The sequence below is a fragment of the Elgaria multicarinata genome, chromosome 7 (assembly GCF_023053635.1).
Source record: "Elgaria multicarinata webbii isolate HBS135686 ecotype San Diego chromosome 7, rElgMul1.1.pri, whole genome shotgun sequence".
Classification (NCBI taxonomy): domain Eukaryota; kingdom Metazoa; phylum Chordata; class Lepidosauria; order Squamata; family Anguidae; genus Elgaria; species Elgaria multicarinata.
Genome location: NC_086177.1, coordinates 61,993,790 through 62,008,159, shown reverse-complemented (window position 1 = coordinate 62,008,159; position 14,370 = coordinate 61,993,790). Strand labels below are relative to the sequence as shown.

The 14,370-nt window shown below is 37.2% G+C and overlaps 1 protein-coding gene across 2 annotated transcripts in view; it reads left to right on the top strand.

Moving 5' to 3' along the window:
• TRAPPC8 (trafficking protein particle complex subunit 8) overlaps positions 1–14,370 on the top strand; it is a 63,285-nt gene that overhangs the window by 35,524 nt on the left and 13,391 nt on the right. For both annotated transcript variants that reach the window (XM_063130680.1, XM_063130679.1), the window contains 12 exons: positions 1,119–1,227; positions 3,096–3,290; positions 3,469–3,599; positions 4,606–4,680; positions 5,225–5,351; positions 6,966–7,123; positions 7,618–8,057; positions 10,059–10,206; positions 11,525–11,621; positions 13,248–13,316; positions 13,411–13,451; positions 14,117–14,302. In XM_063130680.1, coding sequence (XP_062986750.1) covers positions 1,119–1,227; positions 3,096–3,290; positions 3,469–3,599; positions 4,606–4,680; positions 5,225–5,351; positions 6,966–7,123; positions 7,618–8,057; positions 10,059–10,206; positions 11,525–11,621; positions 13,248–13,316; positions 13,411–13,451; positions 14,117–14,302 — 1,776 coding nt within the window. The remainder of the gene's footprint in view (positions 1–1,118; positions 1,228–3,095; positions 3,291–3,468; positions 3,600–4,605; positions 4,681–5,224; positions 5,352–6,965; positions 7,124–7,617; positions 8,058–10,058; positions 10,207–11,524; positions 11,622–13,247; positions 13,317–13,410; positions 13,452–14,116; positions 14,303–14,370) is intronic.

Sequence of the window (14,370 nt, the reverse complement as noted above, 5' to 3'; positions counted from 1 at the left end):
GTACGTGGATTATTCTTCATGGATGAGACCTGTCTGTCTCTTACTCTATTTAGGGCACCAAATATACTGCTCAAGGTAAACAAATAGGGTTACCTCATCATGTAGGGTTACCTCCAATTATATTGCATGTAACTAGTATTTCCCTGATACCCATTAGACAAGTTTTCGTTCATGCTGGATGTTTCTTATAGTAACAGTGGCCATGATACTATGATCCCAGTGTGAAGTTTTAAATTCCACACTATTGCTCAAAATTTGCAGAATCCATGTTTGTAAATAGTTTTTAACTCTGAACCTGGGTCCAAAGAGCCACATGACTAATTCCATGGGTCCAAGCGGATTTTGGCTCTTCAGATAGCTTCCTGCGTCATTTGGCAAACATTTTTTGAAACTGCGGGGGAATTTCAAATTATGTTGTACCAGGGAGGATGCTTATATGCTCAAAGGAAAAATCACCCTCAGGTCCTGCCAGGCATCGCCAAATTCTTGCATTGGTCAAAGGAAACTCTTTAAATCCTAGTCTTCATTAAGAGATTTTTTTGTGGCATTCAACAACTTTTATCACTCCTTTGAGAAACAGTTTTGGTGGCTTTCTAACCTAGTTGCATTGAAGCCTAGAATCTTTATTTTTACTTATGCCAGGCCTATCCAAATTTTATTTCTCCTTTCTGTTCAAAACAATTGCTAAAGTTAAACTAATTAAATTAAAATTACAGTAGATTGTTCTGTTGTTTTTATAATCCCTGATGTTGACTATCTATGTTAAATGAAATATTAGCTGAATACAGTAAAAGTGTTCTTCTAGTGACTTTGTTGAAAATTGTATGTTTGTTTTATCCTCACATCAACCCCCCTCCCCCAAAAAAACCCCATAGTGTTGGGTGAAAGCTGTGATTATAGTTATATAATGAGGCACAGATAAATAAATTATGTGTGTTGATTATTCTTACATTATACCCTGGGGGCATTTCAAGTTATTCTTTTGTGCGTTCCTTCTTAAGTGTTCCGTGTTTTATCCCATTTCTTATGTCTTTATTCCCAAGACAAGTTTTTCATTCAGAAAATGTGCAGTTTTTACTTGACAAATGTTGCTCAATTTCTGTTTTCGTTTCTTGCAGAATGTGAGTCAACTCTCACCTGATGGACCTTTACCTCAGCTTCCTTTACCTTATATTAATAGCTCTGCAACAAGAGTGTTCTTTGGACATGACAGACAGCCAGCAAAAGGTTAACACATATCTGGATTTTTTCTTAAACTTTATGAGCACATGTGATAAGCATAATATATGGTTGGTCTGCACATGCAGCAGAATGAGATAGTAGAATGGGGAATGTTGCTTTTGAACACGCCTCTATGTCAAAAAACTTCCTATAAATGGAAAACAAGCACATTAGGGAAAAAAGTTCATATTCAGGCTTTTCCTCTTGTGGTGATTTTCTGTTTTCATGGATTTTAAAAATATTTTTTAACCTTAAAAGGCAATAAAGTGTTATTTCACCACCTGCAGTTTGAAATGGTGCAGTCCACTCTATTATTATTATTATTATTATTATTATTATTATTATTATTATTTGCATTTTTATACCGTTCAATAGCCGAATCTATGTCAACATCATACCATCTCATTCTTTCAATATATATAGACTAGGTCTAATTCTGTATCATTCTAAATATAGAAACAGTATACTTCGGAATGTCTCCTCCACAGAAGAGTGCTCCTGTGACTTTTTTAAAATTAGCTTAAAAGAATCACAGGAGCACTCTTCTAACAGTCATGAGTTCAAGAAACCTGAATGTTCTTTAGCCATGGTCAGTTAGGATGTTTTTGGGTGTAAGCTGCTTTAGCAACGGTATCACCAAACAAGACATAGTGAGTGGGCATTTTGTTCTCCCACTGCTAGTATTGCTGTCCTGACCATGCCAATCCCCTTAGAGTGTTTAGACTAGAAACAGTGAGCACAAAAATGGAAGTAGCTCCTTTGTCATGTACAAGTTTCAGGCAGCCTGATCCAGTACACCTGTGGCTTGTAAAAAGTTCTACTGGCACTGGGATTTGCAATTATCTGGAATAAGCTTGAGACTGTGTGCACCAAAGTTCTTCTAATCGTGCAAAGAATTGGGCACAATCCAAGATATGTCCTCTGGTAGATGTACTATCCTGTGGTTTTAAATATTGCTTTTTAAAATTTTCTTAATAACGAAGCATATTTTACTCATCTCTCTCCAAATATCTTTGAATTCCCTTAAGGGCACAATCCTATTGGGTCCGCCCTTGATACTCATAAGCCTCTGAGGCTTATGAGTTTTTACAGCAGAGTGGGATGTGCACTGCACCTCCTACTCTGCAATTTAACTAGATGGGGGCACAGAGAGGTGGATCCAATTGGGGCCTTGTAAACACTGCCAACCCCTCCAGGCCCTGATTGTGATGTAGCACTTCCGGTGGGAAGCCCTGAAATGAGCACAAATCCCAGCAGGGCTGGGCGTATGCGGACTGGGTTCAGCATGGCCAGCCACGCATGCAAAGCTTGAATTGCATCAGACCCGTTAGCACAGCATTCTGAGACATGAGGGACTTGTATTTGAAGGAAATATCAGCCACATGCACCTGTGTATGTGTATATACATGCTTCTCTTATTCCCAGTCTTTGTTTTAAACATATTGGTAGCTGCTTTGAAGAGCTGTAGTTTGAAAAAGCAGTATTTAAATTGAAAAAATAAATTCTTGACTAGAGATAAAAATAAATTCATGACTAAAGTTTTGGCTGTCTAGTTTAATATAAGAAACTCTGCTCCCTCCCACTGGCTCATTGGCCTCCATACGCACCTAATTCTCTCATTCCCAATTTCACTGTCTCCCAAACTCCTTTGGATTTCTGCTGCTTTCCTGCCAACATGCATACCTCTCTTGAAAAGAGCATGTACAAAATATGCATCTGAGAAAATTGTATGATCTTCCAGTCAAACATCACGTTACCATTTGTACTGATAACATGATATAAGCAAGGGCATAAAAAATTGGACTGTTTTTTTAAATTTTGTGTTCTCTGACATACTGAAGTGATTGTCTTTTTTTTAATGTATTCACAACTAGGTGAAAAACAGGCAGCAACACACATAAGCCTTGATCAGGAATTTGAATTTGAATTTTCACATCAATGGAGGGAGCTTGAAGAGCAAGTTGTGTCTACTGTTAACAAAGGCGCAACACTTCCTAACTTCCAACCAACGCAGTATTGTCTGAACAGATTTTCGGATAACTCTAGGTTTCCACTTGGTGTAGTAGAAGGTAATGTGTGTGTGCACATCTGGAAAAACAATATATGGCATAAACGTAACATTTATTTGAACAAAGGTGTTGCATGTATGCAGTCACAAAGTTTTAAATTGTGAGGATAAGCTAAGTCATTCATGTCTTGTAAGAATGGCCTTCCTAAAATACATATAATAACTTTTCTTTTCAATAGAACCAATAACTGTGGAAGTAGCTTTTAGAAATCCATTGAAAGTTCCACTATCATTAACCGACTTGTCACTACTTTGGAAATTCCAGCCAAAGGATTTCAATTCAAAGAATAATGGAGAAGCAAAGGAACTGGTAAGTGATTAACAAATGTTGTAGAACTTTGTAAAGTTCTAGTAAAAATATGTATGATACTAGTGAACAGCTTCACATGTTGATTTCTTTTCTAATTATTAGAGATAATGACTGCATTCAGACATAAAGCTAAACCATAGTTTAGTTTTACAAGACCAAGCCTAGCTTACTGCTGGACAGACACACTCCCCTTAGCCTTTTCTGTCTCCAGTGTAGTTGTGAATAGAAGATGAGAAACTTCCACCTCTATTTTAGTTAACTGTGGTTAAGCATAATTAAACCCTGAACCCTTACCTTAACTATAGTTAGTGGAAACACACCAACTGTATAGACTCTGGTTTGTGGTTTGAAGTTGGCTTATTTCAATCAAGACTAGTTAAAATTAACCACAGTTTATCTGCGTTTGGATGACATTGCAAGCTGTCATTAATCTAAAACAGAAGAAAAGCTTTCAGACTGCTCCTTGTGGGTGTGCTGGAGAGGGAAGGAATAGTGTTCAAGCCTGGGAAGAAGCTAGTTGCTTTCTTTGAGTGCTAAATTATGGTTTAGCATTCTTTTAGTGCTGCATTATAGTTACCTTCAAACCAGCCTCACAGCTATGTCAGGTTTCTATTTGCACAAATGTCAAGTCTGGAATATATTAAAGCCCAGTGTTTTGAGAAGTGCTACTGTTGCCATTAGCACTTCTCAAAACACTAAGCCAGTGTGGTGTAGTGGCTAAAGTGTTGGACTGGGAGTCAGGAGATCCAGGTTCTAGTCCCCACTCGGCCATGGAAACCCATTGGGTGACTTTGGGCCTAGTCACAGACTCTCAGCTTAACCTACCTCACAGGATTGTTGTTGTGAGGATAAATGGAGAGGATGAGGAGGATTATGTATGCCATCTTGGGTTCCTTGGAGAAAAAAAGGCGGGATATAAATGTAATTAAATAATACATAAATAACAATTTAATGCTGAGAAACATTTGTATGTTTATTGGAAATTATTTTTCAAATCACTTTTTAGGAAACATGTGGAAAAGATATGATTGGAGCTAAAGTGATATCAGAATTTTTGATTAATAGTGAAGAAACTAAAATGGTAGGTAGTTCAACTACTTTTATCCCATTTCAAAAATATAAATTTTCCATGTTTGTTCACAAAACGAGTTAAACATAAAATGTCTATTCTTAGCAATACACTAGTCATAGAAAAGTTTAATTTCTGTACCGTACTTTCTACAGATAATTTACTTTAGATAATTCTAAATAATTTACTAGAATTAAATACTTTATTCAAGGTGGTACTTGGTATTAGAGGTTGAGTGTACTCAAAGAATTACTGCAGACGAGACTTTTTTTTCCCTTGTGAACCTCATCTGGGCAACCATTTTATTGTACGTGGAAAAAGTCTAGACTAAGCACAACTTCAAATCCTGAATTTCAAGGAAAGCAATGGCAAAATGGTTGCCTATGCTATAAGTGAAATGTTGCCATTATTTTCTGAAATATTGAAGTTTTATTTAAATCATAGATAGCTTCTTACAATGGTAAATGTAGATGCTTGCTGTTTTGTAACTCAAATGGTGTATACATGTAAAATAACTCTACACTAGCAACAACAAAAATTTAACGTATCTCCACAGGCAAGACTAAAGCTCTTTCCCCATCAAACAGGGGAGCTACATATTCTGGGAGTCCTTTACAATCTTGGCACTATTCAGGGCACTACAGTGCTGGATGGGATAGATCCTTCTGTTGGATTGCAAACAGGTAAGCCTGTTGTGTTTACCACAACACTGACAGAGGTTTTGTTACAAGAGTGTAGCATGTTGCTAGATTCTGATAGGTAAGCTGTTGGACTTGAAGGAACAGCTGCCAGTAGAATAAGAAAGAGGGACTTGGGTGACTGATGCAGCAGTTACTAATACGTGGCATGTGATTCATAGAGCTGGTTCCTGCAGCGTATTGTACTCTCCAAATACATATATGTATTGTTGCTCATGAAAAATTCTTATGACTAGATTGTAAAATTTGTCATGTTTCTTACAAAGTTTTAAATTAAATATATCCTGCCTTTTCACTCATTGAAAAAGGATAACAACAATGAAAAGACAATAAAATTAAAATAGGATAAACAAATATACTAGCATAAAACTACTAGTATACATACATAGTTAGTGGCTGCATTTGGATGATCCATGGTTTGAAGCTCACTTGTTCCAAAGCCATTACGAATGGCTCGCTTCACTCCTCCCTGTTAGAAGTAACACACTGCTCCAATTGATAGTTCTCTGGAACTGCCGACTCTGGCCTTGTCCATCGGCTAAAATAACAAGGGTCATTGGGAGGCTGAACTCCTGGCCTCACAGGAAGAACATCGTGGCAAGGGGGAGACCAACTTAGCCCATACATTGCCCAGAGAAGGATCAGTTGCAGGGAGCTTTTTTTAACCCTTTCCTGACAGAAGTAGTGCCTGATTTTTGGCTTTTTTCCTCCCCCATCCCGGTCCCTTTTTGAGGGGGTGGGTGGGTGTTGTATAATTTAGACTGTAAGCCTGAGGGGCAGGATTGTCTTAACCTGCTCTGGGAACCTTTTTCGGCAGAAGAGCAGGATAAAAATTATGTAAATAAATTTTTGTTCTGACTTTCAGTGTTAAATGCTCCTTATTATATTATTATTATTATATTTATTTGTATCCCACTTTTTGCCCAATACTGGGCCTCAAGGCGGCCTTACAATATTGAAAACATATTCATTTTAAAACCTATGAAAAGAAATATAAATTTTTTTTTAAAAAATGAAATATATTACAATATTAAAACATTAAACATTTAAAATACATGACAATTTTACAAGTCCTTAACATAGACGCAGGCCCAGATTATTCACCAAAGGCCTGCTGGAACAAAGGTTTTGCCTGCTTCCGAAAGCACATCAAGGAGGAAGCCAGTCTAACTTCCCTGGGAAGAGACTTCCAGAGCACTGGAGCAGCCACCGAGAAGGCCCTCTCCTATGTTCCCACCAGGCGCGCCTGTAAAGATGGTGGGACTGAAAGAAGGGCTTCCCCAGAAGATCTCAAAGCATGAGCAGGCTCATAAGGGAGAATATGGTCTTTTAGATAACCTGTACCCAAGCCATATAGGGCTTTATAGGTCATAACCAGCACTTTGAATTGTGCCCAGAAACAGACTGAAAGCCAGTGGAGCTGTTTTAACAGGGGAGTTGTATGCCTGGTCAACAATCTGGCTGCACCTCTTTGAACCAGCTGGAATTTCTGAACACTCTTTAAAGGCAGCCCCACATAGAGCGTGTTAAAACTGTAGTTACAGTTTTGATTATCAACTGATTTGTTGTATTTCAAGATACTACTTTGTTTCTTTTCAGGAAAATATAACTCTAATGTAATATCAGTACGAGGGCGACAAGATTTGGAAATCCAGGGCCCTCGCTTGAATAATACAAAAGAAGAGAAAACATCTATTAAATATGGTCCTGATAGACGTTTAGATCCCATTATTACAGAGGAAATGCCTTTGCTAGAGGTACAGCTGATCACTGACAAATATTTTAATTGTTGCTTTTGAAATATATTGATGACCTTTTCATTTTTGGTGTTCTTATCTATGCTACTGCACTTCAAAAACTTTAGTTATACCTGAGTGCAGAGTTGAAGTTTCAAATCATTGTTGTGAATGTAAGTGTCAAATAGAGTGATGAATCATTCTACCCTTTGTGTGTGTTGTGGGGGGGTTGGATTTCTTGCTAAAGTTGGCTGAAAATAGAGCTTTCTAGAATGTCATCTATTTTAATTTCTTGTCACTTACTGGGCGTTTATTTTTTATGAAATGGTACCCTTTCTATACTGTTTCTACTAAAGATAGTAAAAGTGAAAATACAATTTGGAAAACACCTTTATTTGAACTTAATTCGTTGAGGTTTATTTATATTGATAAAAGTGGACAAATTGGAGAGAGCTGCCTTCATCAACTTTAGCAGATTGTCAAATATATATTTATGTATTTCTCTTCCAATGCAGGTATTCTTTATAAATTTTCCTACAGAGCTGCTTTGTGGAGAAATCCGAAAGACTTACGTAGAATTTATGAACGTAAGCAAATGTCCTCTGACTGGAGTGAAAGTTGTCTCTAAACGGCCCGAGTTTTTCACCTTTGGTGGCAGCAATGCCATTCTGACACCACAAAGCCCATCAGCATCTGAACACTGCAGTGCTTACAAGACTGTTGTAACCCATTCTACCTCTGTATGTTCACTGATGTCCTCAGCTGCTGCTTCAGACTTTGGGGTTGGAATAGGAAGTCAACCTGAAGTAATAGATGTCCCACTTCCTGACTCTATTCTTCTCCCTGGAGCTTCAGTACAGCTTCCCATGTGGTTACGTGGACCAGATGAAGAAGGTGTTCATGAAATAAAATTTTTGTTTTACTATGAAAATATTAGAAAACACTCAAAAATGTGGTAAGTTTTGTTTTTAACTGGCTTGTGTGCTTCTATGAGTTAAATAAATTTCGACGTCAGCCAAAAGATCTTTGAGGATGAGCTTAAAAAATGCAGCTTAAAAAATGTCTAGCTTAAAAAATGCAGTAGAAAATGGATAATGCAGTAGGAAGTTGCTGCAGGTATTGGAAAGTATTTTGTGAATGTAGCTTAGGACCTCAAATACACAATCAGCAGTACTGTAAACTTTTTAATTTCTGTTGGCAAAACTATGATGGGGGCAGTGGAATCAAGGAGTTTGATGTAAGGTCCAAATGGCATGTATGCCTAATGTGATGTCATCTTTCCTCATGGAAATACGACTTTGAGTAGAGAGGACTGCATGACCTTGGTGGTACATCTATAGAAATTTATGTGCATATGCACAATTTGCATGTTGTATCAAATGTATGGAGCTTCTTGGAGTAACATATTGTTGTTGTTGTCTCTTTTTTTGCTCCTGCCAGTTTTTTTGGACAGAGGTGGCAGTCTTTGCCAAGTCATGCTATCTTTTACTGATTCAGGGATTTCCTGACAATTGAGCATGTTTTAAGTATGTCTGCTTTCTTCATGTTGGTTTGGATGTATTTTGCTGGGCCCAGGTTCTGAAGGTTTTCTTTATAGTTTTCTGATGCTATGCTGGTGACTGATGAGGCTAAGGGGATAATTGTGACCTTTCCTGTTGCCATAGTTCTTTGACTTCCATGGCCAGTGGTGTATATTTTTCTCTCTTTTTCTCTTCCTTTTCTGCACCATTTTTGTCATTAAGTATTGCTATGTCAATGAGGTGTTTTTTTCTCTTTTGTCGATGACTGTTACATCTGGTCAGTTGCAAGGTATTGTCTTATCCTTATGAATTGTTCTGTCCCAGAATATTTTATGATCTGCATCTTCCAAGACTGTTTCAGGTGAATATGTATAGTATGGTGTAGGTTGTTTGATGTTGAATTTGATGGCCAGTTGGTGAATTATTTTTGCAGCTGTATTTTGTCCATCCGTATAGTCCATTCCTGCCAGAATTTTACATCCTCCTGTTACATGGTCTATTGTTTCTTGGAATTGATGGCGTTTCCTACATAAATCTGTTGTTCCACTGTTATCTTTTATGATGTATTTTTGGTAGTTCTTGGTTGCTATAACTTGGTCCTGTACTGCTATTAGGAATCTTTCTGTTTCTGGAAATAGCTCACCCTTCCTCAGCCATTCGTACGATTGTTCTTTGTGGGTTCTGTATTATGTTGTAGTGCTTCCCATGTCCATTTTTCTTTTTTCCCTGCAAGTGTGAGTGGTCGTGTTTGGTCTTTGTTTTGTAGTGCTACATTGAGTGGGGTGTAATTTTTATTTGCTTTTACTATGGCTTTATGAATGGGGGTGTTTTTAGTTTGGAAGAATTATCTGAGTGATTTCATCTGTTTAGCACAAATTGTGTTAATGTCCAGCAGATCTCTTCTTCTTTCCTGCTGATTGTTAGTCTTTCAATGCATGAATTGGGATGGAGCATGCAGTGTTTCGTGAGTTCGGTGCAATTGAGTCTGTTTATTTCTTCGAGTTCAGTGTGTGACCAGTGTATGATTCCGAATGAATATGTGAGGATGGGTATTGCATAAGTATTGATCTGCTTTGGAAATCTTTTTAGAGTTGAGTTTGGATGTTAGGATTTGTGATAGGCGGGCATTATATTTCATACTTAGTTGAATTTTTATTGTAGAGTGGTTGATTTTCGTGTTTTGTTGGTATCCTAAATATTTGTATTATTATTACTATTTATTTATTTCTGTGCCATCCCATAAGTGAAGCTTTCTGGGTGGTTTACAAAATGAGAATGCAAAGCAACTTTCAGTGGCTATGTAGATGCAATAGCGTGAATGGTTTTAATGGCAGTTGCCTTAATTGTTAGTGACAACTTGTATGACAGCTGCTGAATTATATGTGAAGGAAATCTGGTTCATAGGCAGTGAAGTATAAAATATTTCCTTTTTCCAGTCACAGAATATTAAGACACACTGCAGTTATTTGTACCAGCCGATCGCTGACAGTGCGAGCTACTGTTTATCGAAGCAATGCTCTTGAGGATGAAAAAGGTGAAGGTGACAATATGCTAGTGTTTGTGGATGTGGAAAATATCAATACTGTAAGTCTTCTCAGAACTGGGGATAACATTGGCTGTATTTTTTAAACTGAAGCTTTCTGTCTTCAAAGCAAATGCCTGCATGTGATTTTTTAAAATATTTATATAGAGAGCTAGCCTCTTCAAACTTCAGCTTCTGACTTATTCAGCTTCTTAGTAATTTGCAAATAGAATTTCACTTGATTGAGAGCTCAAGACAAAGTAATTCTAGTATAACTTCCAAGCCCTTACCTTATGGAAATTGTCACTCTTACTTGTGCTGTAATTACATTTTTCTTTTCAAGTAATGTGGTTTTGTTGAAGCATTGGGGACAGATGGTTAATTCTGAACAGTATCTAGAGATGGATACACTTAACTGTGTCACTTTGTAGCATTCAGCTTCATTGTGCATATTAAAATCATTCTTCAACAACTTATTCGGAACTTGTTCATAATCATTTTCTACGTTGACTTGTACCTGTGGAGAGATTGGAGTGGGCTTCAGACACTAGTATTTCCATGTCTCTAAGGGGAGATCCCCACATTAAAATAGAAGCTGATTTTCTTGTTCAGTTGTGTTTCTCTTCACAGTGAGGGGATCAGAGGAAACAGTGTACAAGCTCATCCTGAGGGGGAAATGGGTGGAATAATGGGTTGGATCCAGAGGAACACATAAGGGTAGAAGGTGATTTTCCTATTTTCTCTTCCCCTTGGCAGCCCCTCAAAACACCTTTCCTAAGGGTTGGTGAACCCTGGTGAATGGAGTGGCCTGAAGGGCAAGGGGGATTCCCCTGAAAATTAGATGGAGGCACTTTCCATCAGCCCTTTTCCCCCTGTGTTTTTCCTGGATGCAAACCAATCTAATTGAACTAGGCTTTGTTCTTTGATTTTTTGCAGTATGCACATTCGTTTTATTTTACTAAATTTGCCAGTTTAAAATAGATGTAAAGGCCATGAATAATGAAATTTGGAGTAGTTTAAGATGCCACAAAAATCTGCCCACATCCAAAATTTCATATGAAAGCAGTTAATCAGTTACTTGCTCTTGCAGTACATTTAGGCATTGCACAAATGTAGCACTAATTGAATTAGGGATCATTGGCTATGCTTAGACTGGTATACTCTTATATAGCTGGCTTGTGAATTGGGTTTCTCTGACCTTTTTAAAAAGAAGCATGAGTAAAAATACCAAATGTATAGAAAAACATCAAGTCATTGATTATTCTTTAACCCCACTACTGAAACCCCCCCCCACTTACCTAGTTTTTTAAATGAAAACTTTACACTTGAGACCAATGAATTGCATCTCTTATTTCTCTTTCTTTGGTGCTTGCTTATTAGAGTGAAGCTGGTGTAAAAGAATTTCATATAGTACAAGTGTCTAGTAACAGTAAAAACTGGAAGCTACAGGAATCCATAAATCTGTCTGAAGACAAAGGTTTGTGACTATTAGAATTGGATATAACTGTTCAAATTTTGTTTGTACAAATGTTTAGGTGATTAGGTTTGATCCTAAGAGCCATAAGCTGAGTTCTACTTACTGAATGGGCTTTCCTGCCTCCTTTCAGCCACAGCTCTTTCTTTTCCAAAAAAGCCAATGTAGAACAGCACTAAATGCAGTGCAGGGTCTTGACAATTGACAGGAATGTTCTGTGTCAGCAAATTCTGTTAACAAGTCAGAGTAAAAAGATCTATAGCTAAGGAAAGATTTTATTTAATTGTCAGAAGGAGAATACTCTTATCCTGTTATATACCTAATTGGCTGTTATACTTTAGTAAAAAGAAAATCTGGCTGTATGTGTTTTGGGCTTTAGTAGTTTGAATAATGTGTTCATTTAGTCTGTTGTTACTTATACTATGCTTAGCATTATATTATGTGTCATGCAAAAATTAAGGGCTGTTAACCTATCTGCAGGCTTACTATTTAAAACAACAATATGATGAACTTGCTAATGAATAAACCAAGGCCTTTATTTTAAGACTTTTAAAATCCTTGGCAAGGATCCAAAGAAGCTCACAACTAGTTTGTGCAACCAACATGCTTTGCACTCCTATTAAATAGCAGTCCTCTGCATCATGTTGCAAGTATTCTGCAAACAGTTTGTGACATGGCACAGGGATCTGCAATTCAAAGGAGGAAAATATCAAATATCCCAATGGGAGTGTGCAAGCCCTTAATCTAACCTAAATTAACTGTCTTTCGTTCCTGCCATAATCTTTAGGCACTATTTTTCTTCAACTGTTTTGGCAGCTATAAGAGCATTTTGCAGACTAAGCCACCTTGAGGAGGTCATCCTGTTGCAGCTATTACAGCATGATGACCTCTTTGTGTGCAGCATCTAAATAGATTGATCCATCCATTTTCATCACAACATTGATGCACCCACCCCCAGCTTTATCTGTGCCTGTATATCAGTGTTTCACCATGTGATAAAACTGGTATGTGGAGCAAAAGCAGCCAACATGTGGCAGTCATAATATGGGAACAGGCTTTTGAATCCCTTCCTAATGCAGGAGGGTTGAAACCTGAGCTTTCAAGCACATTGCCAAATGTTGAAGAATTTTGTTAACATATCAGTGGTTGGCAACCAAATTACATCTACAGTTATGGTTGCAAGAACTTACATACTGTAACAGTTTTCCCCCAACCATGATTATTCTTCTGTACATTATGGGCAATGAAGTATCCACAAAAGCATCATTTCATTAGTGTTGAACCATAGTATATTCTCTGGTACCAGATATTATGACTATATTTTTACATACTGATTCACATACCACTCTTCCATTTTTATCTGCAACATAAATGCATTGTGGTGATGCATCTGTATCTATTATTGACATAATGTTTTATCCCATTGTGGTGCAGTATTCTATTACTTAATGACACAGCAAATTGTAGGAGAGTACTCGTTTAATGAACTTGCTAATGAATAAACCAAGGCCTTTATTTTAAGAGGGTGAGGTGGGGGCAAGACGTCTCCACTTACATGTATTGGTGGTGTGACCATATAAACATTTATGATATGAGAAGTAATCCATATTTAATCATTCCTTCTACCAGACATTAAGTTGGCTAACAGAGAGAAAGGAAAGTTGTGCTTGAAAGCAGTAAGATGCAAACATTCATTAGGTAAGTGTTCTGTTTTTAGTTCATTACTTCTACAATTAAATGTTGATACATCATTTGGAGGAATTGACACTTTTCTACCTTCTTCATTCCTTAGAAACTTATACATTTGCAGATATCGTTTTTGGAAGTGAACAGGTATGCATGTCATAATTTTGTATGTGTTGTATGTAGTGATGTACAGGAAAAAGCATTTACTCCTATGTATGAGCTTGGCTGGTGTGGAGAATCCTTGCTAAATCTCTGTAGGGAAAAACATACAGCAAAACTGAAGGTGCAAGCACCTGTGCACTGAACAAAGATCCACTTATAGATCTATTAGATTTAGTTATCCACTAAGTTCAGAAAACCCAGTGAGCATAGCAGTATTTTAAAAACACTGATAATTATGCAAATACACTTGTGTCCTCTTCTGTATTGTTCACCCAGCTGTAGATGTACGCATAATAGGGTCACAGCCTTTTCACATCTAGATCTTTTTTGGAGTTTGTCTCTTGGGTGACTCTATAGAACTTAACTGCTCCTAAATTCAAAAACAAATTTGGGGTTGTGGTGCAAGAATTTTTAAAGTGTGGAATTCTTGGGGTGGGGGAGAAAACAACATATAGAGTTGTTGCATTAAACCCTATAACTGTTATTTGAATTTGAGGAATGTGAACAACTTTTGGATCTGTGGAAGCCACCATCTAAGAGGCAAAGATATGGGAATGCACATCACTTTCTAAATTACAATTTATATTGTGTGTTCATATTTTTGGGGATATTTTCCAAGTAAATGTATTGTTGTTGTTGTTTTTAAATAGATAATCAGTTCAACGAGTCCATGTGCAGATTTCTTTTTCCGAAGTTTGTATTCTGATTTAAAAAGAACTCAGACACAGCAAAACGTGCACACTTCGCAAGGACCTGCCAAACAGTCCCTTGACAATGCTGTCAGATTGATACAGAAATGTAGTGAGGTGGATTTGAATATTATTGTACTTTGGAAGGTATGTGTAACAATATAAATACTACCACAGGTAACTAAAATAATGGGATAATTTTAGCATGGTTCCTA